The 25,949-nt window shown below is 32.6% G+C and overlaps 1 protein-coding gene and 1 long non-coding RNA gene across 2 annotated transcripts; one reads left to right on the top strand and one right to left on the bottom strand.

Moving 5' to 3' along the window:
• Positions 1-3,907: 3,907 nt before the first annotated feature.
• LOC110998377 lies at positions 3,908-24,347 on the bottom strand. The gene is made up of 6 exons (XM_022267005.2): positions 24,196-24,347; positions 14,631-14,836; positions 10,335-10,470; positions 7,317-7,450; positions 5,991-6,195; positions 3,908-4,390 (listed from the first exon to the last, which is right to left on the bottom strand). The coding sequence occupies exons 1-6, from the start codon at positions 24,230-24,232 to the stop codon at positions 4,302-4,304; spliced, it is 807 nt and encodes a 268-aa protein (XP_022122697.1). The 5' UTR covers positions 24,233-24,347; the 3' UTR covers positions 3,908-4,301.
• Positions 16,686-17,954, top strand: LOC123689610. The gene is made up of 2 exons (XR_006750555.1): positions 16,686-16,786; positions 17,815-17,954. It is a non-coding gene; the product is annotated as an uncharacterized LOC123689610 (long non-coding RNA).
• Positions 24,348-25,949: the final 1,602 nt, after the last annotated feature.

Here is a 25,949-nt window from a genome sequence, read left to right as displayed (position 1 = left end):
CCTTCGTATACCTACCCTTAAGCTAATTGAGCCATTACGGCTTTTATACATTTATATACAAAATGCTTCGTTTTGAGACCGATTTAGCAAAGAAAAATTGGTGCCGCTTCAATTCCTGGTCCTGATCCACTTGGCCAGTGATGATGATGATCAAACTTACAATTACAAATACAATTGCATCTTTGGCATGTGATTTGTTTGAGTGAAATCGCGATGGTATTTAAAATATTTTATTGGAGTTCGATTATATTTAGAGTTTATTACCAGTTCTTCTCTTCCGTTCCATGCCCTTGATTTGAGAACTGGGATAAATTTAAAATTAGAAACATTTAAATACATTAAATTTCTTACTTAGTTCATAAGTGAACATTATGTTACCAATATGAATAAATGATTTTGAATTTGAATTAAACAAAATATTAAGTTTATTAGAATTTAAAAATACAAGTGTTATTAACGGGTTCGATGTGAGACTGTTCTTAATATCTTTATATTCCTACAGCTAAAAACCTTACGAGATAATATAACTAAGGATTTGTAGTAGCTGTTAAAACGCTTATGATTCGTTCTGGATAGATGTGTGAGAATATGCATAGATAGAAAACTCTACAGATGTACTAGAGAGTTATATGTATTCAAATAAAACAATGAAGATTAAATAAATTGTTTTATTATATTGTACTCAACCAGGTCTTGTTAGTTGACTAACTACAGTACGGTTGAACAACCAAAGCTTCGTGCTAAGTATTTACAATGTTTGTAGAAAGAATCAAATGGTTAGTTTAAAAATAATTTTTAATTCCAATATTAAGGATTCAAAACAGTCTCAATTTCGCAGCGGTACTAAAAGACGTTTACTAACGGCTTTTTATAAAATAAGGATGTTAGTATTGTATTAGTTTCATATATATGATATACCACGTTTTTAAGAGAGTTAAAATTTCTTTATAAATTATGTTATCTTTAATTTCTTCGTACTTATGAGTACCACTGCTTTGTAAGTCTGTTTGCTATGACTATTGAGTCATATGCAAAACACTGCTTATCATATTTTGTGACTTAATAATTGAGAAGAAAATTTTTCAGTCAAAATTAATGTCAAGTTCAGTGAGCAATTTACGTTCATATATAAAACTTGGTTTGAATTTTAACTTCTCCAATCGAAATGTCAATAAAGGTGTTCGAGTATTTTTAAACGAAAACCAGATAAAACTGCATAAATCCTGTTTGAGCACCAAATTTTAAGTTCAACGTAATATAACACACCTCTTCGCCGTCTTTGTTCATAAAATAAAAACATGTCTGATTTCTTAAAATTCTAACTTATACATATGCCGTTATACACTTAAAAAGACCCAAATTATATTTAAAAGTTAATTATATATACCCAAATAATATAGATCACTGCTAAATTTTTGAAGTGAAAACTTTAGTGGCGTTGTACACTTTTTTGGAATGGGTTAAAACTTTTAAACTCGCGGACACTTGACCTGATCGAAAATTCGTAAGACGGATGGAGAGCTGGCTTATTTAATGTCATAGAAATTGTCATGTTTGTCTATGGTACCACATAAATGATAGTACTTTTGTACTTATAATTAAAGCAATTCGTACAAAATTATTCCCTAACCATTCCAAAATATCAAAAATTCACAACGTTAATATTCAAGTTTTCACTTCTGCCGGCGTTCGTTTTTAAAAATAGATAACATTTACGTACAGTTACGACTAAAATTGATATAAAAGAATTACGTAATATTTACACATACCTAAGAAGGCGATCTAGCTTTATACAATTTACAAGGCCTAAAAACTACAAAAATAATTGCTAGCACATTTCCAATGAAATAATTGATAGTGACATAAGTACAGATATGTATTCGATGCTTATGAATTAGCTAGTTTAACTATCTACAGCAGTGTTCCCCAACGTGAGGCCCCACCCCACAGAGGGGCAATTTGATTGTTATGGGGGAAAATCGAAATTAGCTGGATATAACACAACGTGGAGACTTGAGCCTATAATAACCAAATTGGAACCCAATATTAAATCTCTATGTGGCAAGCATCACAATTAAAACTAATAAATAAATAAAGAAAAATCTTTGACTATTTGGAATTTGAAAAATGTTCAATATGTTTTTGAAACTTAAATATTTCGTAACAGTTTCGCAGTGATATCATCGGGAAACGTGTCATTTAAATTTCTTAAGTGAGCAATTAGTTTTTTTTAATATACATTATTTTTGTTACATAGTCATAAGAATTTTAGCTTGGCTTAGGTCGGGTATGGTACAAAAATGTTGGGAAACACTGATCTACAGGATACTTGCATTCGTATACTGCGCAATTTTTATAAGTCAAAGCAAAAAAATGTTCCTCAAAAGCATTGAATTGGCAAGTATCCCTCTTGCAACTTAACTTAGTATTCTAAACGTGGCGCGTTAAGATTGTTAAGGCTGTTCACGCCCCAACCACAACAAGAGACAAAGGTCTTTGTCACTTGTCCTTAAACTTTGTATGGAGGAGACAGTGACGAAGACAAGGAGACGCCTCTGACGAATATGACAAAGTGTTTTGTGATTTTTGAAAAGCACGTCTAATTTAGCTGATTAAGATCCATCCGTTAATATACAACCAACGAAAATGGACTAAGTATCTAGTTAAAAAAATCGATTGTCTGTAAAGTCGGTTTACCGACGATAGTTGAACGTGACAACGTCATAAGAATATACTGATGGAATGGATGCATTTTTCAAAAGAAAATTTTAATTTTATTTGTTTGATAATTATTTTGTATGGATATAGAGAAGGAGGTAAATGGAAATCACAATTGAATTGATCAAGTTACATTTATTTGTAGGCATAAATACTAATACTAATGTCAATTAAAAAAAAACGTACGATGCCTGATTGTGCCTCTTTGTCACTCGTTCCGCGCTCTCGCTTACACTTCAAGTTTTAAATGGAACGCCTCTAAGCCAGGTAACGCCACATGCGTCAAGAGCGAGATAACGTCGCATGCGTCATGTTTTTTCGTGTGTGCCGGCTCCATCGAATTATAAGACGTTGTCACGTCAAAATGTTTGAAGTTTATTTACTAATTGCAATAATGGTTTCAAAAAGGTCTAATCAATTAATTGATATCACAGTGTAAATTTAGCACACAGTAATAGATAATGTGGTCTTAGTCTCATCGCGGTAATAACCCACAGCACATTTAGAAGACACCAATACATCCGTTGTGGTTTATAATCTCTGTACTTGGTCTCGGTCTCCTGTCACGGCCGCAGCGTGAATCGCCATCTTTATATATGACACGAAAAATTGGGGCCTGCTAATAAGGTCGTTTTGTTATCGACATCTACAAATAATCATACTTATAATTAACACAATCTCTGGTAATGTAACTCGCAAATGTATGTATATGTAGCAACTAACTAGCTTGATCAGCCATTCTCCCAGCCAACAGATTTTGACTAAACGGCGCCGTTAACTAGCGTCTAGAAAGATACAGAGAAATAAAGACAAGATTTATCATGACATTTTTTTGTTTGCAATGCAAAAATCTGTTTGTTTAGTTAGCTTATATCTACTGGTTCATGTTAACGACCTTGAATACGCTATATTTTAAATTATACACATCAGGTCATCAGGAGGCCTAACGTGAAGTGAGAATACCTGGCAAGTTTCTGACAGGTCAACTTACAATCGACATTTCTCAGGGTTTCATTCCTATGAAACCATTTATATCATCTCTTGCTTACAAAACAAAAGTGATTATTGTTCAAGTATATAGGCAGCGGCACGTAAGTCTAGCGCTGGCCGATACGTGGAGGGGATTGCTGCGCATGTGTACTGTGGTGCGGGGGACGGAATGCGACTGGAGAGCCAATCGACGCTCTTGATTCCGCTAGCCCCCCTCAGGTACCTTATTTTTTACTTCTGCGCAATAACGGTCAGCGCTAGAGTTTCGTGCCGCTACTTGTACTTTTTGTTGCTTCTACATACTAATATATGTATAAACACACTGGACTATATTAATAGTTATTATTTTCTGTAGAGAGTTTCCTTACATAAGCGGTAAGAAAAAGACAAATTGTCACCGGCTTTGAGTTTGTTAATGGTTCAAAAACAGTGAAGTTAAATGGTCAGAAAGTAGTCATGTGAGGCCCCCAGATAAATTGTTATAATACGGTATGTTTTTCACAGAGTACAGTAAACAAAACATAAACAATAACTTTTAACGCACACGTTTAGACCTCTATATTCCACACATAAATAAGTTAATAGATAATTCATCACGTCTCTGATTGTGTTAAGAGGATTTGAAGAAGAGTAAGTGTTAACATCGTTATACTTAATGTAGACGCCACGGCTGAACTTCGCACTGTAACAAGCAATTATTATTATTCAAGTTAATGGAAGAACTTGTAATTATGCTGTGAATATAGGATGAATCTTTGCGTACTTGAGAATCTCGTAAAAGTTTGCAACACTTGATTTTGACTCTATCTAGGGGATAGAAATTTTTTGTTTACGTGGGATCCATTCTACAACTTTTATGGACGATAAAATTGTTCTTAATTTAAACTTGAAAGGACTAAACAAGTACATTATTAAAAATCTGCATCATCATCCTTTTCCGTACCAAAACAGTTATATTGCAAAGAACAAAGCCGTGTTAGTCACCTGCTAAATGAGGCTTTGCGTTTGCAAACCAATTTTCGATAGAATATAAGGCTTGAACTGAATGTCTTCACTTGTTTGTGATTGGTCCATTTGTCATGACTTGATTGGTCAAGAATCAATCGTTTCGATTTTTAAATGTAGTCTAGTAAGAATATGATGTACCTATTGTACGAGAAACATTCCAAATAGAATTTCAGCCTTTACATAATATCTAAAGTTGTATATTCTAGTACGTGCTTTAAATCGAGTATCGTTGTAACTTGGTTGACAAGTTACTGAGCACACGTTTGTTAGTTTCACACAATCTAATAACATTCAAATCTACGGCAACGTGTTTTGAATACTCTTAAGTAAAATTAAGTTGTTCACGAGGGTGATATGAAAACAGAGTGATAATGGATATCGCTCATAAGAAATATCTTCCAGGTAATCAGTATAAGGGGAATTTGTTTTTATAAAGAGATGGAAAAGCGTTCATAACGATCCTAATTTGTCAAATAGAAAATCCAAAGTAATTAATGAAATAATTACTATTCTTTAATACTGTAATACCAACAAGCATGTAATTTAATTACGCTTCTTTCATAACCTCAATTAAATGCTGTAATATAAACGGTTTTGTGAATAATACAGTCGATTCCTGGATTCATTTCGCTGAAATATCGTGAAATTATGAACTGTGATTAAATATAATAACACTGTATTTGGAATTGAAAATATCAGTCTCGGGATGAAAATTAGGGAGATATTTTCAATTATTTCCCAGAGAGTGTCGTTCAATCATGGGGTAAATGGACAGAAATTGCGTTGGTTTAATTCGAGATGTTCAGACCCTTGAACGTTCTTTAAACGACCTCTTTTGATATTACGAAAATGTACATTAATATAGACGCAGGTGTTAAAAACATTTCCACTGTTGACTGATCAAATTGTTTTTGAATATATTGTGATGTGAAAAGACTGAATATTTTGTAGTAAAGTATTTTTTTTTTATTTTTGAACATTTTAAAACCAAAAACATCACTGATTAACACGTCATATCCACTTGAACTTTAATAAAAATACATTTTACCAGCTCTAAGCGTAGAACGGACGAGAACTACTGACTTGAAACTTTCGGTCACTCTATTAGGTTTTTTGTTTTACAATACATGATAATTTGGAATTTATGGAGAATTGTGTAATGATTACCCATTACATAAAGAAATAAAAATTGAAACTTTAGGCTCTGTCAGAAGTGGGAATGGCGAAATAGAAGTTACACTTATACATAGACTAACACGTTAACAGATACCTACCTAATAACATGGCCTCTTTACTATCCGCTACTTGGCTATTACCAACCACGGCTTCACTGCCTTCCCGCCAAGCGGGAGCCACCCTGGCCGTGCATTTTACTTGCATGGTTTTCCCCGTTGGCACCAGCAAGCCCAAGGCTGTTGAAACCAACCCATGCGCGTGCTGGATTGGTGGATATTGGACCAACAGATTTGGGTCCGTTACCTGAATAGAAATTACATATGGGTACGTTAGATTTGTAGGGATCATAATAATTAATTGAACAGTAAAAAATGTTAAGATTTCTTATTTATTTATTAATGACTGGTTGACGTAGTGTTGTGAAAATAATTTATTTTTTGCAGAATATTATACATTGTTGAAATGGTTTATATAAACGTTATTACACTACGATATTTTGAATTAAAAAGGGTGAATTGTGGTAAATTGAGCTTTTGATGTTTACGCAAATAAAATAATATAAAATAGTTATCACAGTAAAATATATATTATAGGTTTATTATAAACGCATTGTATAGACGATATAAAATAAATATGCATCTTATCTATGTAACATTAATTTAAGATTTAATTTATTTTTTATCTTTATGAAACGGATGCGAGATAAAACATTATATGTAGCATACTATTAATTACTGCGCAGTTTTTAAATCATAATACGGGCAATATTTTTTTAAACTATTTTCTAATCTCCTAAAGTCAAATTATAAAAATTAAAAAAAGAAAGCAAAGATGAAAATAACGTAAGAATATTACTGCACTGAAAATGTAAACAAAATAATTTTCATTAGGCAACCAAAGTTCTTATGAGTCTAATTAAATTAAATTCCAAGAAAATTGTAATATTTTTGGGCGATTCACCGTTGCTATGGAGTTAAGTCAAATTCAATTAAGAATAAGATTATTTTTACGTTATTTCGTACATGTAACTTAGGTATCTTTAAAATCATTTTGATTTGTTAATTCAAGTTGTAAACGTATTGTAGCTATAGTACATTTTATTCTTCTAATTAAACATTTATCTGCTTAACAAAAATTTCTGCCATTTTTAACTGTTTTTTTTTTATTTTTTTTAATATTATGTATGTTTATCAAAATTGTCATTTGTTTAAGACGAAAGATACATAAATAAAACATCAGTTTCTGAAAAGCAAACGTAAAACTAATTTACAAGTATTATATTAATATTTAACCTAAACATATACAGAAATTAGGAGTACCAAAAGGAATTAAAATTATAAGATAATTATAATTGGATAAATGTTCACACAGTTGAAGACCAATACTCTTGAAGAAGAGTTTCCTTAATGACATCGTCAACTTACCTTTTCACCATCAATATCCCAACTCAGCACCGCACCAGGGTACGATCGACCTGAAGTGCAGTTTAGGAAGAGAGAATCTCCTACTCTATTTTCTTGCTCATTCCCAGTTATTCTTGGACCCTCTCGTGGTAGATCTAAAGAAATAATAGTCATAGTTATTGTATAGTATAAATGAATAGCCAATTCTTATACAGCCTTTACACCTTGCAAACAGCATCAGGGCAGAGTCTCATCTGATGTTAAGTGATACCGCCGACCATGCACTCTCTTAATTCCACAGGTCTCGCGAGTGCGTTGCAGCCATTTAAGAATTGGTACGCTCTTTTCTTGAAGGACCCTAAGTCGCAATACTTCAGTGGACAGCGGGTCCCACTGAGTAGTGTGACAGTAACTGCTTCAAATAACATTTGGGAGTAGAACAAAGAACGTTATTATAAGTTAATTAAGTAAAATTTTTCATCAGAAAATTTGGTTCACCGTAAAAATTTAATTATTACATATTATAAATTCCTATGCACATGTTTACCCCATTTTCACGATACTTGATTGATTTAATTACAGCTATTTAATACTCATATATAAAGCTATCAGTTTTATTGTTCATTATTCCACACAATAGGCTTTACCATGATAGCCGAAACCAATTATTTCAGTTGATCACACAGTATATGTATACTTTGGTATAATGAACACGCAATGCATTATTTCGACAGTAATTATTTAGTTTCTGTAAGCCCATATATCAATGTACGATTGGAGATTTATGATATTCTGATTGATATAATTGAGGTTGTTAGGGATGTGTAATTCCTACCGTTAATGACTTGTTTGCTATTGATTTTGGGAAGGCTTTCATAGACCTTGTATATAATCATTTTGCTATGAAGTTATGTGATTTGTAGGAAAACTTTGTTTTCAGAAATTTAATCTCTCGTATATCTAAATAACTCACTATTTAATGAGGACAAAAAAAAATGCGTCGGTGCTTATCGTCGATATGTAGGACATGCCATAAATCAATATTTACAATTAAAGAGTGTGGATCGATCTAAACGACTTCTGTCGCAATACGCATGTGAAAGGCACAGAAACAGATTACCGATGAAATAAATTTAAGATTGAAGAACACATTATAAAGTTCTAAAGAAACTTAAGTGGTCAGAAAAGTACAACGTGATCATCATACTGCGTCAGTGATGGTCGGTGGTCACAAAACTATATTTTTGTCAAAAAAGACAACCAAAATGTAAGACGCAATCTCGAATCATGTTGTGAAACCTCTCAGTAATACACTTTTAAAATATACCGGGAACTTTGCAGTAGGATTCTGCACCTGGTCAAAAGGCTGGGCTTAAAACCAACGTTCCGGACTTTAAAGGGGCTCAAGACTAGACCTCATCTAGCCCAGACCTCCACTCAAAACCTCAAACCCAGACAGAGCAAGCAGTGGTGGTATTTCGTTGGAAGCAATGCGTAAATACATAGATTCGTAGCCCAACACATTAAAGGCCTGTGTAGAAGCCTTATTAATAGATTTTTTTAATGTTTGCTGAGGCTTTAATCATATATAATCATAATTATAATATGTAGGTATAAATTTCAATATTATGAAATAATATAAAGAGTGGCAGAAAGTTTCTTGCCAGTTCTTCTTGCCCGCTCTACGCCCTTGACTTGCGTACTGGAACTAAATGTAAATTTACAATTAATTTAATTTTTTTGACGTTCATAAGTGTACTTGTTTACCTATGTGAATAAAGATATTTTTTGTTATGGTTGTTAATTGTTAAGTTGTAAGTTGTTGTTAATCTTTAAAAAATGCTGTTTCATTTGTACCAGAAGTTATGGCTTCGTGTCGTATATACGTGGCATGTTAATATACGAATAGAATGGGGGGAAACAGGCAGGAATGGTTTATTTTATTTATTTTTTTATTTTTATTTTTTGTACTCCTACAGCTAACACAAAACACATATAATATCAAACAAATACACCGAGAACATAGCCACAGATGGAATACATGATATGTTATAACTAAAAAGATTTACAAACAAACAAAGTATTCAATACAATTAACTAACTGATTAAATTTAATTAACTTTAGAAATACTTTAGTTTGCAGCTGGTTTCTCATAGTGGTACTTTTAGCAACGCACAGTTGTGCAATGATGGATATTGTAGATATTTTTTTTAAATTATGTTTAAGCTATCTAGATGGCTAAACCCTATGCGTAGACGTAGGAGATAAATGAGATATACGATAATATAATTGTAGTACTTGAGTCAGATATTTACGTGCTCATCCGAAGCTTTAACAATTGCTGAGAATGGGGCTTTGGCTCATGTCATACAAGGAGACAACCAAATATAGTTTTATACTATATTTTTACAGTTTGCCACAAACCCGATCCCGATACCAGTGAAATCCATCGCGTTATTTGATCTTGAATTTCCAATACTGTGTACCTACATTATTAGCCCCCTTTAGCAATAAAAAAGTGCGTGCGTACAAAGTACACATGTCAGAAGAGAAATTTCTTTGTGAATTAATTATTACTAAGGTAAAAGCCCCAGTGGATAAATATGTACCAGCATATGATCACTCCATTTATTTTTAAATATTCAGACACACTGTATACGTGCTAATGATTATATAAATAAATAAAAAATCGTTTACAGCACAAGACGTTGTGCAACAAAATTTCTAAGGGTCTAATATGTAACTACGTACTAAACGAATTCATTAACCAATAACGTTTTTTTTCTCGATCTCCCTCTCTTACTCTCTCTCAATCGGTCTCAATCGCTCTGTCTTTTTTCGACAAAAACGCCGCACTACTTCGTTCTTTGTACGTATACGACAGTAAGTCAAACTTCAGCTTGACAGTCTCAACGATTCACAAGTGAAACTTTTCACATCATAAACAATTTTTAATATATCTGAAGAAACAACTTTGTATTTTAATCTAGTCGTGGGTTTAACAAAATTGCAAACTTTTATAAGAATTGTCGACTTACAAATGACGTCCATTCTTCCCTCGCCGGCGGTGGACGCGAAGCTGGGCGCTTCCGCCGACACTTCACATCTGTATAAACCTGACGACTTCAATGTCACCTGGTGCAACACGACATGGCGATCGTCCGACTTTGAAAGCTGCAAAAGCGTTGAGCGGTAATTTATTGTTAAAACTTATTAGATCTAAATCATAATTTCAAAAATAAAACAGCCTCACTCCTGAAGATGAAGAAAAATTCGTTTATTTATTTTGATTCAGGCGCCATTGACAGTAATAATTGGATTATTACACAGTCTGTTTCATGGTTGCGTAAACACAATTTGCTAGAAACAGATATTGAAACTGTGATTAGTCCGTAGAGGTTTAATATATATTTTTTAGGTCATGTTAAGTGCTGTTTTCTCGGATCCGAGTGGAGCGAGGTCATAGTAGCGGTGCCGCCTACTCGAATCCGTGCGAGCGTTCCGTTTATTTTTTTAAACATTGCCGTCCCTACCTCTCGAATCCGAGTATTCAGCACCCGATCTCAAAAGCGAGCGAGTTGGCTTATCTTGACGAATCCGCGTACAAATTATTTAAAGAATGGATAAAGTGTAAACTAGGTCTCAAAAGCAGCCCTAACATTGCATAGGGTGTGTTCATAAGCCAGCTCTTCTGTCGTATTTTTAGATTGTAGATGGTGAGCGGCCTATTTATTGTATTATAGATATAGTCTGCTTTCATATTGTGGCGAAGTCAGTCCTTACGGTTTACTTACTTACGACCTCCCTATTTCTTTTTAAGAACAGCCCACTATCAAACGGGAGCGCTCTGTATTTTGAAAATAAGACTCAGGACATACAGCTTCCAAACGGAATGTTGGCTGAGATGATAAAGATCTTTCGATGGGAATCTGGTTGGCCGGAACCCCACCTTTAAAAGAAACTAATTCTCCGTTCTAATTCAAAAAATGTGGTTTTATTGGCCATGTATTTATTTCCCACGTGTTTATGTAATATCAATACGGGACGAGTTCTATGTAAATTCTTGTAAGTATTACATATTATGATTTAATGAATCGCAAAATTTTAAACAAAGCCTGAGTGAGCAAAATGTACCGTCTTGGCTCGTATTAGGTACCAATGTTAAAAGTACTTTTAATAGCACTTAAATAAAATTATGAAACAGTCAAGTACATTGCAAATTTTGATTTATACAAATTTGAATCTGTTAATGTGGAGTGAAATACTGCTATGTAAGCCTACAAAATACCTATAATCCTCCGTTGGGACATCAATACACAAAAATTGGTAATCGTATCATAAATCCGAATGTAACTGATTTATTGCTCAAATCGGAGCTCGATTTCAAGAGATGTATGTGTTATCTCTTTGTTTACAGTTGAAAAATATAGAATTTTTAAAATTCTTTGGGGTTATATTCGTTAAGGTTTTAAATGCTTAAAATATGTTTGTATAGCTCCAAAATTTTGCGTTTTGCGTTATTAGATAATTTCTTCACAATGTAATTGACAATGAGTGGTAATTCTACATACACATAAAATATTATTCATTTAAATTAGCCATTGTACATAGAGTTTTAATAATTGATAAAAACCAAACAAGCTCGCGGCACTATTGCAAGCGCTTTGAGTATTAATTCAATCGTAGCATCACGTTAACTGCATTAAGAAAGGATTTCTTTAAATTAAAATTTCGAAGAAATTACAATAACTTATTTATATAGAAAGGAGAAATCATATACATATAGGAAGGTAATTTTACCTTTCATGAAATATAGGCCATCCAGTCATTAAGTGATTACTATGTGCCCGTGGACACCCACGAAGGGCTTTCATCTTCAGCGTAAAAACGGTCTCCAAACGAAATATTACTTGAGTGGGCGTTTTTTCATATAATGGTTAGGAGTCAGTAAATTAATATTCAAGTACGCTAAATACTCCGTAGATCATCATATACGGCAAAACACAGTTTAATCTAGTCACAATTCGTAACAAGTCGAGTAAAATGTGGATAAGAAATTCTATTTAATGTGTTAATAACATAAACTTTAGTTAATTTATGATAGATATAAGTACCTAGGTAATGTGTGTTATTGGGATTTAATTATTGTAAATAGACTAATCTATTTTTTTTTTGTTTATGGCAATACTCTGAATTTTATGCCAGTTTCAAGTAGGGATGCGAGAAATAACAAACAAAGACATCAAAAAGAAACAAAGGGATAGATAAGGCAGTTAAAAAATATACATAAACATAATTTATCTTTATATATATTGATTATGAAAGAAGATAATTTAGTCGGTAACGGAACATGAAGTTATTGTAAGGAATTCAGAAAGGCGGTTTGATCATATTGGGAACAAGAAAAGAAAATATAGTCGAGGTCAGCAATATCTTCTCCACACTCACAAATATTACCTCCTTTATAAAAAAGTAATACAAAGCTATTTTTTTTATAAAGGACGTAAACTATTAATAATACAAAGCCTTGCTAAATGATGAGGTGTACATACATGTCCTATAGGCATTCGAGAAATGATGAAACTGACAATTTTAGAACTTTTAACTTCATAAAATTCATTTAACATTTGTTACCCTCGTTGCGAAAAGATGTTCCAAGTTTGAATTACGCGTTCATTGTTTCTCAAAATTGTTGCTTTTAAAGTACAACTGAGTTGTTTCTAGGAGATTTCCTGTTTAATTTTCGTTTAATACAAATCAAATAAACATTATTGAAACAAAACAAAATTACCGAAAGACAGAATGAAGAAAGGCGAATTATATTGATACTCTCAATACAGATTTAATGGAAACACAAAAATGTTATTTAACAAGAGACTGCGGGCTAGACAATACAGACGGAAATTAAAGAATAACAAGCGACCCACATGACAAGAAGACTTTATGACAATTTTCGGAATAATATTTTCCTATCATATTTGATATCAAAAGCAATTTCTTATACTAATAACGTAAAGTGCTTTGTAATCAGGAAATTATTAAAGTTGTTTACTCTGTGCATAGCAATTGAATTTGTAAGTGGTATTTACATGTTGTAGGTAACAATTTGTTGTAGAAGGCAAGCCTGAATAAAACACGTTCATAAATTTATGTTCCTTTCTGCCTGTAGTTATAATTTGCGTTCCCTTGACAGTCTAATTATTGAAACCTCTACTCATAACACATTATTCTTTCACTCCTTTGCATAGTGCAAAGAATCCTGCTTTGGAACTCCGTAAATAGATATAAACGAGCTGACTTTACATTTATTTAAAAATGTTCCTTTTAAGCATTTATCATCTGCCTTATCATATTGTTTATATATAACTCAACTCTTTTTACTTATTTTTATATTTTAGTTATAGTAAGTGATACATGTTATTTTATATTCTTTTTTTGTCAATTATTTATGCACTTCTTGTACTTTACCCTCTGTTGGTCTTTTTTAAATTTCAATACTTGGGTTGCCTGGATCTTGGATATTGGAAATCCCGTACAAAAATATACATATTGTATAATTTTTGTTCATACAAAGTTACCTCATAGAAACAAAGGGCAAATAAATAAATATAAGTGTAGTGAGGTAAGCCGTAAGTAGCAGTGTAAGCCATACTGACAGTTTACAGTTCATACATTTCTGCTTCTGAGAGGTTGGTACTGCACAAATAATTCGTGCAATTTATGCAAAATCGTTATTATTTAATAAGCACCTAAATTAGTTCAGATTGTAAGTAACTATAGATTAAAATTAGGAAATGATTACTTGCTTTTAGTCTCGAGTCTTGAATTACACCAAAAAATTACCACCTGCTTCCTAAACAAAGGGATGATTGAATGATAATAGAAAATAAAATTAAAAATGACTCGGTGCACATCAGCAACTCCATGAAGAACTTTCGCCGAGTTGTTGTAGAAACCATATTTGCTCTTGTTATTACTATATATTTACAGAGTAAACTTGCGGATTCTTGGCGGACCCATACGACTTTTTCTATCTGGTATGGGCTTTTGACACATGCATCCTTTCCATAACATATTTCAATAAGTATCTGTTTGACCTTCTTTAGATATTTTTTTTTATTGTTCTATTTAGATATTTTAGGTAAATACATTTATATGATTTAGGTGTTCTTCTTGTTACATGTGTTGTGTTTAAAATTAAATAAAAATTACAAATATAGGACCAAGCCTTTTAACAGTTATAGGTATTTAGGCGTATGTAAGTGGTCGTTCACCTAGGCAGCTCATAGTTCAAGTAGACAATATGTTAAAGTGCATAAGAAAGAAGTACTTACATCAACTTTAATCCCGTCGAGTTTATACGCATGCTTTGGCGGATCATATTTCGGCAAATATCTGTAGAACTCCTCATTATCTCTGTACCACTTGACTGAGTATAATGTGTCGTCACCCAGTTCATACTCGCAATCTAACTGAGCTGGTTGGCCCCTCACACGGTATGCAGGGACAGAAACGCGAACTATTCGTAGTAAAAGAGATTCTGAAACAAATGAAATTCTCATTAGTATTGTCTTGAAATACAATTTCAGTAGAACGCTTTCTGCTACCTAAAGCCCAGCAACGCGATAATGTTCCGGTGTCTTAAATGTCTCTCTTCCTAAAATATGGTGAGGGGGCCGATGGCTGGCCATGCGTCTTACTCGTGAACGGGTGCTACTTGTGGTGACTGGTCGTACTTGAAATCGTGTATGCGGTGATATTAGTTGTTTCTACTATTTATTATATTTGCGTGTTGTTCCCACGAGAATGTAAGTGCGTGCTCCTATTTCACCATGCCTCCTGCTGATAGAGGACAAATCTTTGTTTTTAATTTTGTTAATCTTTATTATTCAAGATGTCATATGGAACTAATGTAATGGTTGCAGCTCCTTACAAACGTTGTGTAAAAGAAAAAAACTTGGCGATTAAAAGAGTGGCGGAGAGTTTATTGCCAGTTCTTCCTTTCCGTTTTACGCCTTTGATTTGAGAACTGGCAGTAAATGTAAAATTAGAAGTATTCAATGTTTTTATTTTTTGACCCTCATAAGTGTACATTATGTTACCTATATGAATATGTTATTTTTGATTATTCTTGTCGAAGGTGTCCACGGGTGGTGTTAAACAATTTACTTTAAGTGAACATAATATGCCTGTCCCATATTGAATATGAAATCACATGTGGGGTAATTTCAAGGTAGGTAACATTCATTTATAAACTAGCTGACCCGGCTAACTTCGTTCCGCCTAACAGTATAATAATATCGTGTTAGGTTAGGCTTAATTTAGGATTTCATTAAGCTAATAACATTAATACAACTTTTTTTGCAAATACAGAAATGTTTTAGTGTTTTGCGAAAGAAGAATAGTAGTTTTACACATTATGTCTCTTCTCTTTGGCGACAATATTGCGATACTGCATGTTAAAGCCCTTTCTGATAAGTACAATTCGATCAAGATCAAAGCCTGGTTATGCATCGCTTCATTCACCTCAAGATCGGAATTTGTTGAACTGATAGTATAGTATAGAATTCGATGTAAAATGATGTGTTGTTTTATCAACACATGGCACCACTTGCTATTTTCATTCGTAAAATTAATTAAGTAACTAAAAAAAATTAAGTTAAAGGTCGGCAACGCACTCGCGGGCTTTCTGACATTGAGAGTGTCCATGGGCGGCGGTATCACTTAACTTCAGGTGAGCCTCCTGCCCATTTAAGCCCCGTCCTATAAAAAAACTTTTTTATTTTCATTCGATAACTTATCAGATATTTTATTACTTACTCTGCTATTCGGAGTGAATCCCCCAAAAAGAGATAACTAACATCGGTCCAGCCGATCTTAAGTAAGCCGAGTTATAAGTGGTGTAATTAACACGAATTTGTTTTATAATATGTAAGTAGATTTGTTAAACTTGTTCAGATGAAACACAACATATAATTATTTATGGGACACCGGATAGAATGCCGTTCTTGGCTTGTGGAATGTCTTTCGCTGTCCTGATTAACCCTAAAAATACTCATAATTTGAAAACTCGTAACGTACAGGAAATCCGTCAATAGCAGGTGCTGTATACTCTTAAGCACGAAACAGAAAATCTGATTTTCCTCTTAACTCGAAACAATAATAATAAACGTTTTACCAAGAGAACCATGTCTCAATTTGTAAAATTGGTTCGTAATACGATGAACGCCATAAGAATATAGACAATCATATTAATTTCATATTTATTTAAAATATTTCAGACACATACTGCAATAACATTAAATCCAATATTTAGATAAAATAAAAACGGCAAAAATCGTAAAAATGTAATATTTTGCCGCATTGAGAGTTCTTCTGAAGGACTCGATTGGCGTAACGAATATAGTTTTTTATAGAACTTTGAGTCTGCATTTTCAATATTCCATATTTGGTTATATGAGTGTGCATCATAGTGGAGTTTATCTAGATGGTAAAGTGCATAGTTTATGCTTTTTTTTTTAATAAATACATTTGATGGCACATTGTACATGCTATGTATAATACAGAAAAGAAACGCGTTGTAATCTATTTTATTCAAATGTAATCATTAATGTTGATGTAAGAGCAGTCTTGGCCTAGTGGCTTCAGCGTGCAACTCTCATCCCTGAGGTCGTAGGATCGATCCCGGGCTGTGCAACAGTGGACTTTCTTTCTATGCGCATTTAACATTTGCTCGAATGGTGAAGGAAATCATCGTGGGGAAACCGACATGTCTTAGACCCAAAAAGTCGACGACGTATGTCAGGCACTGGAGGCTGATCACCTACTTGCCTATTAGATTTACGAATGATCATAAAACAGATTCAGAAATCTGAGGCCAAGAATAAAGATGTTGTAGCGCCACTGATTTATTTTTTTAATCATTAATGTAAAAACAATTCCAAAGAAAGACACGAACTAAATTCATAGAAAAAGTTTGAGTATCGTAAAGATATTGAAATTGCTTCGAAAAGTCTAGTTAAAGAGAACTAATTGAACCGACCGTAACTTAAACTTCCTTCGGCTTATCTTACAGTTTTAAGTTTGTCACTAATTGTTCGATGTTCTACAGTTTATCTAGATTCAAAGTTTCTTATTGGGCTTGAATATAAGTTTTATCTACATTATACTAGCTCATAATACATCTTAATATATATAATGTTTTTTGTGTTTTTTGTCCGCGATGGACTCCTAAACTACCGGACCGATATTAATCAAATTTGCACACCGTGTGCAGTTCTTATAGGACAAGATATAATAAACTTATAGGACAGCTCACATCTCAATTTATACCCGCAATATTATTTTATTGTTTGATACAATTCTAACATATGACGCTGTGTTAAAAGTACCAACGTTTCCCATAAGTTCTCCTACCGTTTCCCTTTAATAGTTTACTACTTTGTAATATAACAAAAACCTTAGCCACAGCAACGCTTGGCCGAGTCTTCTAGTAATTTATAAATATATTCCTGACAGGTAGGTCAACGGCTGGTTATGCTGGAGGCCCTCAGCCCAACTTGGAAGACAGGAGTTAAAGTCAACTAAATCACGCCATGCCACTGATATCTTGTTTTTATCACTATCGTTAATTTTTAAATAAATAAGTCACCAAAATATTATTTAATTTATTACTACTTCAACCTCTCTCTCCCTTGGGTAGAATTCGTAAAATAAGACGTATGGGGCATAGGTATACAAAGGACAAGTAAACATCGTTATCCCATCTTTGTCACTACCGTGACGTCATTGGTAATTGTATATTTTACGTATCGATGACGTAGAAATGAAAACGTGTCTATACGTTTCCTCTTAAGTGAAAACTGGCTCAAAAATATTTATTTAATGGCATAACAGGAGGTAAACGGGGAGGACACATGATATTACGTCATATCACCCATGAACAGTTCCAGTAGACTCGCAAGTGCGTAGCCGGCCTTTTAAGAACTGGTACGCTCTTTTCCCTTAACCCTAAAATTAAATGTTGTGGAAATACTTCAGCTGATTCCACATAGCGGTGGTGCACAGCATAGTTAGTAAGGATTGGGTTTTATTCATAATATTAGTAACATTGGCAATCATTAAGAAAAGACAGTAAACAGGCAAGAGTTCAGCGTGATGTAAGTGATACCGCCGCTATTTAGTGCTAACAAGTTAAAAGCCTATAATTATTTTATTCTTGGTAATAATCATTACATTTTATTTACATCACAATAACATTAAATAAAATAAAAGAAAACTAATGATCTGAGTGGGCGGTCTTCGTGACAAAAGCAGTTTGTTGTACTAACTTAACTAAAAATATAACTTCTTTCCGCAACAATTTTAACTTTGATATACAAAGATAACAATTCGACTTAGGGTCCTTCAAGAAAAGAGCGTACCAATTCTTAAAAGGCCGGCTACATACTCGCGAGCCCTCTGGCATTGAGGTGATCCTCCCGAAGCCTGTTTGCCCCCTGTTCTATATAAAAAAAAGATAACAGATAGTTATTTTACTGAGAGCGATTTTGTATATTTCTTATAAAAATTGGCTGACATATTGGGGCTTTAGTAAAGAAAAGTTAGGACAGATTCCTTTGAATATTTGATAGGGTTCTTTATTTGTGACAACGGCAACGCTCTTGTTTGAGTTGGGTACGAACCTATCATTTTCAACTTTTCCTAACCACCATTTGTAACTTTCTATTTCATTTGAAGATTGAAATAGAAAGTTTAGACTTAAATTGAGAATTTAGTTAATTAAACGTAAGCGAATATTTATATGTTTAATTTTGTATATGTTTAACTATAGTTGATGTGTATGTATGTTAAATTTTAGTCACATCACGTTAGGTTATTTAAAATGAATACAACATAGCAATTTCTTTCATAAATAATGTTTACAAAATTAAATGTTGTAAAAATAATAATTCCTTAAAATGTATAAATCTAAGCTTATTATATTATATTTGTTTATTATATTTGAAACGCTTCACATATATCGCGATCAATAGAAATTTATATATTTTCAAATACGTTTTTTCTACTTTATTCACATCTACCAAAGACGAATAAAACCAATTTTAGACAATATATTTTCACCTTTTATCGCAATAAAGATATACTGTCACAGAGACCAAGATTTATTAATTTTAGTTTCGATTTATCAATTTTAAAATATCATTATCACTATGTCGTTTAAAATTCTAAATTATTTATTGTTTTAAATTAATTAATTTTAAACTAGAACTCACGACTTATTTCGCTATTATTATCAAAGCATACAATAACATATAAATTACATAAAACCTTCGAATTTATTTCAATCTTGAAATACGTATACTAGAAATTCTCCGAAATGGTCATAAAACAATTACTACATCGACAATTATAGAAAATCTGAGGTTTATTAAGGCCATTAACCGAAAAGCCTACTTAGAACCCTTTTAAGATTATGAATAATCGTATTTAGTATGTCAGTGCCTTTACGCAGCCTTATAGAAATTTATAATATTATTATTAATTATAACTACGTATATATGTTACGCATTACAAGTGTTTAGAACACGAAATAATACTTTACTAAATATAATTTAATATCCTAAATAGTTATTATGAAAAACTACTATTTTTAAAGACAAAAATTATAAGGTATATTTAATATTTTTAAGTCATAGTACTTTATTAACACGTTCAATAAATAGTTAAGGGTGTTACGAAAATCCGATGAAACCTAATGAATTAATCGTCATATTAATCAAACAATATTTCAACAATACCGATCATATATTATTTGAGATCAAAGTGAGTAAAGACCTCATTGATTATTTGAACATGTGTTTAAATATTTAATCACCATAAAATTCAAGCATGTATATTTCTTTACATACGGAATTAGTTTCATTCACGTTTATGCAAGGAACTTAGGTATCCAGAAAATAATTAAAAGTCAAAGTATTCTCAATTAGAACGAAATTACAAAGTTTTTTTTGTTTACTCGCTCGTAAATCTTTCACGACGAAGTAGTCAGTTTTCTGTAACCACCATAATGTTTCTTGTCGTTTTATTTGTTAGCTTAGTATAATACAGTTAAATTACTTTTTTTTTATGGCCATAACTTTTTAGGTGTGTTGGCTTGGCTTCCTTAGCATTGTTCATCTTCTCTGTATTAGCTGTATTAGATTTTTCTAAGAACACATTACAATAGTTCTTAAGAATATCTATTGGTAAATCAGAGTTTCTAGAAACTAGTCAAGCTTGAGCCTGTATGTTACATAACCGTTATTTGCGAGAATGTTTCTTAATTAACAAATCTAGTTAGTTTTGATGCTATAGATTTTGATTGAATCAAGAAAGGTTATGTGTAGACTAAATCACAATTTAATAGAGCAGAACGTGTCATCGCTTAGCATCGCTCATAACCGAGGCTTAGTTAGTAAGCCAGTAGATTAACTAACTTACTAATACTTATATGTAGTTTCGATATAACAAGTTTAAAACAATTGTGTTAACAGTTAATATTTTTTAACTTTGCCGTTAAAATATATTTAGTCAGAAAATGGTCGATTCAATTAAGACTGTTTATTATTTGAATTTTAGGGCAAGGCGACACAAAATTATATTTTAGTTTTATCAAATTATAAAACCTGTTAAAATACATTTTGCATGAAGTTTAATACCCGTCTTTTATTCACGGGCTAAGTGGAAAGAAACTGCTAGGATTTTCCATTTTCTTTGGATAAACTTTGTGATTAAAAACCATGATATTTAAGCCGCCATGGTAACTTGCGTAAACGCGATTTCTTTTTAAAAAACAGTAAGTTTTGGATTATCAAGCTATCAAGCCTCAGGTTTCATCATCGTATTGGTTAATCATTATTATAAGGCAAGAATATTGGCCTGACACAACACTGATTTTTGGGCCTATCTTGGTTTCCTGATGATTTTACCACCGTTTTAGGTAAAGATATGTTGGGTACACAGCCGTTATAATATGATCGTTTGCTTTTAACCTTCAAAACTGAATTTTATTGGAAGGTCACAAATATGCATCTGTATTTTCATTGAAATACATTTTTCGGGTTTTGATGTTTAGAAAATAGGCAGAGTTTGGCAGACGTCCAATGGTTTTCATTCGTGATATTAACAATACATATTCTCTATTAGTGGTTGTATTTAAAAGGCCGGCAACGCACTCTGGCATTGATAGTGTCCATGGGCTGTATCACTTAACATCAGGTGAGCCTCCTGCCCGTTTGCCCCCTGTTCTATAGTGGTTACTATACTCTAATTAGAAATAGTTTTTGCAATAATTAAGGTGATTTCTTAATTGAAAGAAATAAGGGGTTAATAAACTTTCAACAAAATATAGTTGCGCATTTAATCTTTTATATATTTATATATATGTCAAAGAATAGTTTGGAGTATAGTGGTAAATCGTATCAATTCATAATCATTCACATTTCAAAATATAAAATTAAGTCCGTTCTTAAATATTTTTTACACACCATGATGTAAAAGGTGACATATCCTTTACATCGTATAAATAATACTGAATAAAAATGTTGATTATTACCATCATCTTTATTAACGATATTCCGCATTTGACGTTCTCTATAAGTTATTGTACTCGTAGTTACAAAGGTAAACGACCAAAGAAGTTATTATAACCTAAGACGCCGTCTGTCTGCGTCGACATAGAATAAAATTTACCAGTAAATAATATTTATGTAATCTGGCATTAGTATGTTAACAGATTAGTTTTATTAAGGATATGAATTATTCTTATTTATTACACCTTTCTAGAAGTAAATTGACCGTGAAAAGCTGGTTAGTTAATTTGCTTATACAGTTATATAATATATTCAGTTAAATCATTACATTGTCTAGCGGCTTTACCGTGTAATTTTCATGTCTCGTAGGTTAGTTGTTATCATTGGACTTCCTGTCTATGTGCATATTATGGTGCACTCGTTCGTAATGTGAATGATAGCATCGCTAGTAAACCGAAATTTAGACCAAAAAAAGTAAATAGCGTGTGATACAGGGCTGTTTTATATTAGAATTATTCTTCCCAGACATTAATTGGAAAGGTTTATTGTCTGAACCAGATTACTACAAACACAAATTGACGATATTAGCTTCTCAGTGTTGTCCTCTAATGACGACAACGTATGAACGACGTAGAGCATTTGCGGTTGAGAACTAATTAAGAGGGATAGAAATGTTAAGACAATGAAACTATAGGCAATCGATTTACAATGATCTTAATAAATATGCAATAGATTTATTGATATACTAAATTACTAACGGATTGACTTTTTGGTAGAAGATTTTAAAGTACCATTACCAATTGTTGCACCAGAGAGAAATTTGTGTAAAACATTCTTTATTGATGATTTTAAGTTAATTTGTATGAAATTTGTACGTTTATAAAAACTATTATAAAATAATATATGGTATTTTAAATATACCGGCAACGCACCCTGTTCTATAAAAAAAAACTAAAAAAAAAATATTTTCTTGAAATTTGAACTCATGGAAACGCATTTAATGTTCAACTTTAAAATATGATTAGTGTACGATGTTTAATATATACCATAACAGTATTTAGGATTTCTAGCAAATTGTAGCAAAGGCTACGAGAAACTACGGAGGATAGCCGCTGTAGCATGTAATTATTTATAACTTATAAGTTACAGTAGCTAATTAGTAAAACTACAATCATGAATTCTTAACGATTATTTAAACGTACACTTATGAAGTTTGTATCCACACGTTGTCTCGAGGCTACATTGTATTATTTAGCATTTTTGGATAAACTGGTTTAATTATTTGCAAGTATAAATGCTGTATTTATTGAAAGTACCCAGTACTACTACTTAACAACAATATAACGAATACTGCAATTGTATTTAGTTGAATTGTTTTTAAACATTAATTAAACTAATTTTGTATGAAATATAATAAGCATTTTTAACCTTAAAGCTCAAATTTTAACATTAATTAACAATGCTTAATGAAATTAAGCGAGATACTTTAACTAATCCTACAAGGCAAAGTGGTAGGGAGAAAGAGAACTGGTCGTAGAAGCCCGTCTTGGTTGAAAAACCTCAGACTGATAGCCGAAGCATCACGTCATTGTTTAGAAGCCCAGCATCCAAAATTAAACTAGCCATAATGATCAACAACTTTCGCAAGAAGAACTGAATTTAATTTTAACGTTCCAAGTAATGTAGTAATTGGTTTCGAATATTAACGAATAGAGGAGGAAGTGGACGCCTACAGGTTTTTTGCAACGATTCAAGATAATTGAAAAATATAGCTCAATCAGAAAATCAGTATTGATAACTCTCATGTCGTTATACAATAATATTGATATCTATTGGTGTGGTATTGCTTGTCTAATCAACTCGACATGCAACTGATGAGCCTAGCAATCGTTAGAGGAAGCGCACTTCCTCTTAACTTTATAGCAAATTACCTAACATTATAAGCCTATTGACTACGAAGGTTGGAGCACCTTGAGCTCCAAATTACGATCGACTTGCTGAGGACACTGAAAGTTTCTCGTTTCTGAAGTCATGATATATTTTAAGTCGCAGAACTAACAGATCCAGAATATATTTTATAGAGAGAGACTAAAGTGTCTATTTGACAGTAACGTAGGTAATATTTGTTTTCATAAAAATTAATATGTTTTTTAGACATAAGATTTGTTCATGCCGAATAATTTTCATAAAATTCGTCACATTAAAATCAATTTCCACAATTTTATAATGACCAATGCTATGATCAAAATATCCACTGTATAATTCTGTTACATACTAAAATATTCTAAAAGGTGCTTTTATATTATATATACGACCTATATCATACCTTTTATCAATAAGCTCAAAATAATAATGAAATACATCCTTAAATTTGTCACACTATCTTTTCACATATCACACAGTTACACAGAACACGCGTTAATAAGTATGCGTACACGATAATATATTAATCTCATAGATACAGACGTCTTTCTCCATGGAGAGCGCAAGCACAACTGCCGGCTAATGCTTATTCTGCCCCGCACCCAGCCGAGGTCACAAAGGCTTTTTACATTTTCATGATCTTATGCTTACAGACTAAGCTCAGGTTCTTTGTGTTTCATCAAGCTTTTGAATAGCTCATTGCTCAATACATCATTAGGGTTTATTAAATGTATTGAAAAGAAATGTTATTAATTTCTATTACAGTGTTAATGTGCGTTGTTTTGTATTTCTCCAATGTACAACTTAAATTATAATTTTAAGAATGGAATTTAACTGCAATGATTATTTTTAAACTTTTTTTATATTTTGTTAATTCGTACAAAATACATAAGGTTATATTTATTATAACAGTAACAGCGCAGCTTTACTCTAACCCCAGCATTCACTTGTTTTACCGTCAAACGTCATACTTCCTATCCGGAGTCAAGATAGCTTAAGTACACAGACTTCGTCATCTATCAGAACATAACAATACAGTCCTATTTAAAACTTTTTAAAAAACCACAGATTTTATTTTTACCTATATTCGTTCCCTTATCTATATCATTTCTGAAATTAAACTGAGATACACCCAAAAGTTTCATAACATATATCAATTCAAAAGATATTCCGTAGCACAGATTGTAACACACTCATTTTCCTTACAAAGTTACAGATTCCATTTGAAGAGATATCATAAAGCCATAAACATACAGTTCCCAAACCCGGGTTAGCGTGAACGGTCGATTATGAATTTGGCACTATACGTGATCCTTTTTTCATCACGTCATCAATATACCGAATGAGATACGTGTTATTGTTTGTTAGGTGAAGCGTGAATTATTCCAGTGATTTGAAAGCACTTTATAATAAAAAATAATTTTCTTTTTCCTATTGTTACTTCGCGAGCCCTCTAGCATCGAGAGTGTCCATGCGCGGCGGTATCACTTAACATCAGGCGAGCCTCCTGCCCGTTTGCCCCCTGTTCTATAAAAAAAATACATTATGAGGACAACAATATATGTATGAGTGAAAACCGGCTTGCCTCCGACCAAACACGACGGCGTGTGCAAGGCAGGAGGCTGATCACCAAGTTGCTTATAAGATAAATAATCATGAAACAGATTCATTAATCTGAGAGCAAAAAATAAATTTATTTTATAATATACCTACTAGCAGACTCGGCCAAGCGTTGCTGTAGCTAAGGTTTTTTTATATTAGATAGTAGTAAACTATTCAAGGGAAACAGTAGGAGAACTTAAGTGAAACGATGGTACTTTTAACACAGCGCCACCTGTTAGAATTGTATCAAATAATAAACAATAAAATAAAATTGCAACTATAATTAAAGATCTACGCTATCCTATCTCTTAAGTTGGACTTTAAATTGGCACATTGGACACATTGGACAGGCTGGTGCGATCAATACGCAGTTACTTGCATTGCAAAAAAATGAGGGTAGGCATGTGAATAAAAAACTTTCCTACCATCTTAGACACTACTATTATTTGTTCGCCGGGAATGGAACCTGAGTTAAACGTGTTAATTCAATACTGAGCCGGAAAATTGATACGAACAATGATACGATCTAATTTACTAGAATGACGCCAAATGTAC

This window comes from Pieris rapae, chromosome 12 (assembly GCF_905147795.1).
Source record: "Pieris rapae chromosome 12, ilPieRapa1.1, whole genome shotgun sequence".
NCBI lineage: Eukaryota > Metazoa > Arthropoda > Insecta > Lepidoptera > Pieridae > Pieris > Pieris rapae.
This window is presented reverse-complemented; position numbering and strand designations above follow the sequence as displayed.

Bases quoted from the DNA above. Each gene is read 5' to 3' on its own strand.
- LOC110998377 (XM_022267005.2), bottom strand. From the start codon at position 24,232: ATGTATTTCATTATTATTTTGAGCTTATTGATAAAAG. The intron at 14,837-24,195 runs GTATGATATAGG...CATTTGTTTCAG, and splicing joins TTTGAGCTTATTGATAAAAG to AATCTCTTTTACTACGAATA. The intron at 10,471-14,630 runs GTAAGTACTTCT...ACGCTTTTGCAG, and splicing joins TCGACGGGATTAAAGTTGAT to CTTTCAAAGTCGGACGATCG.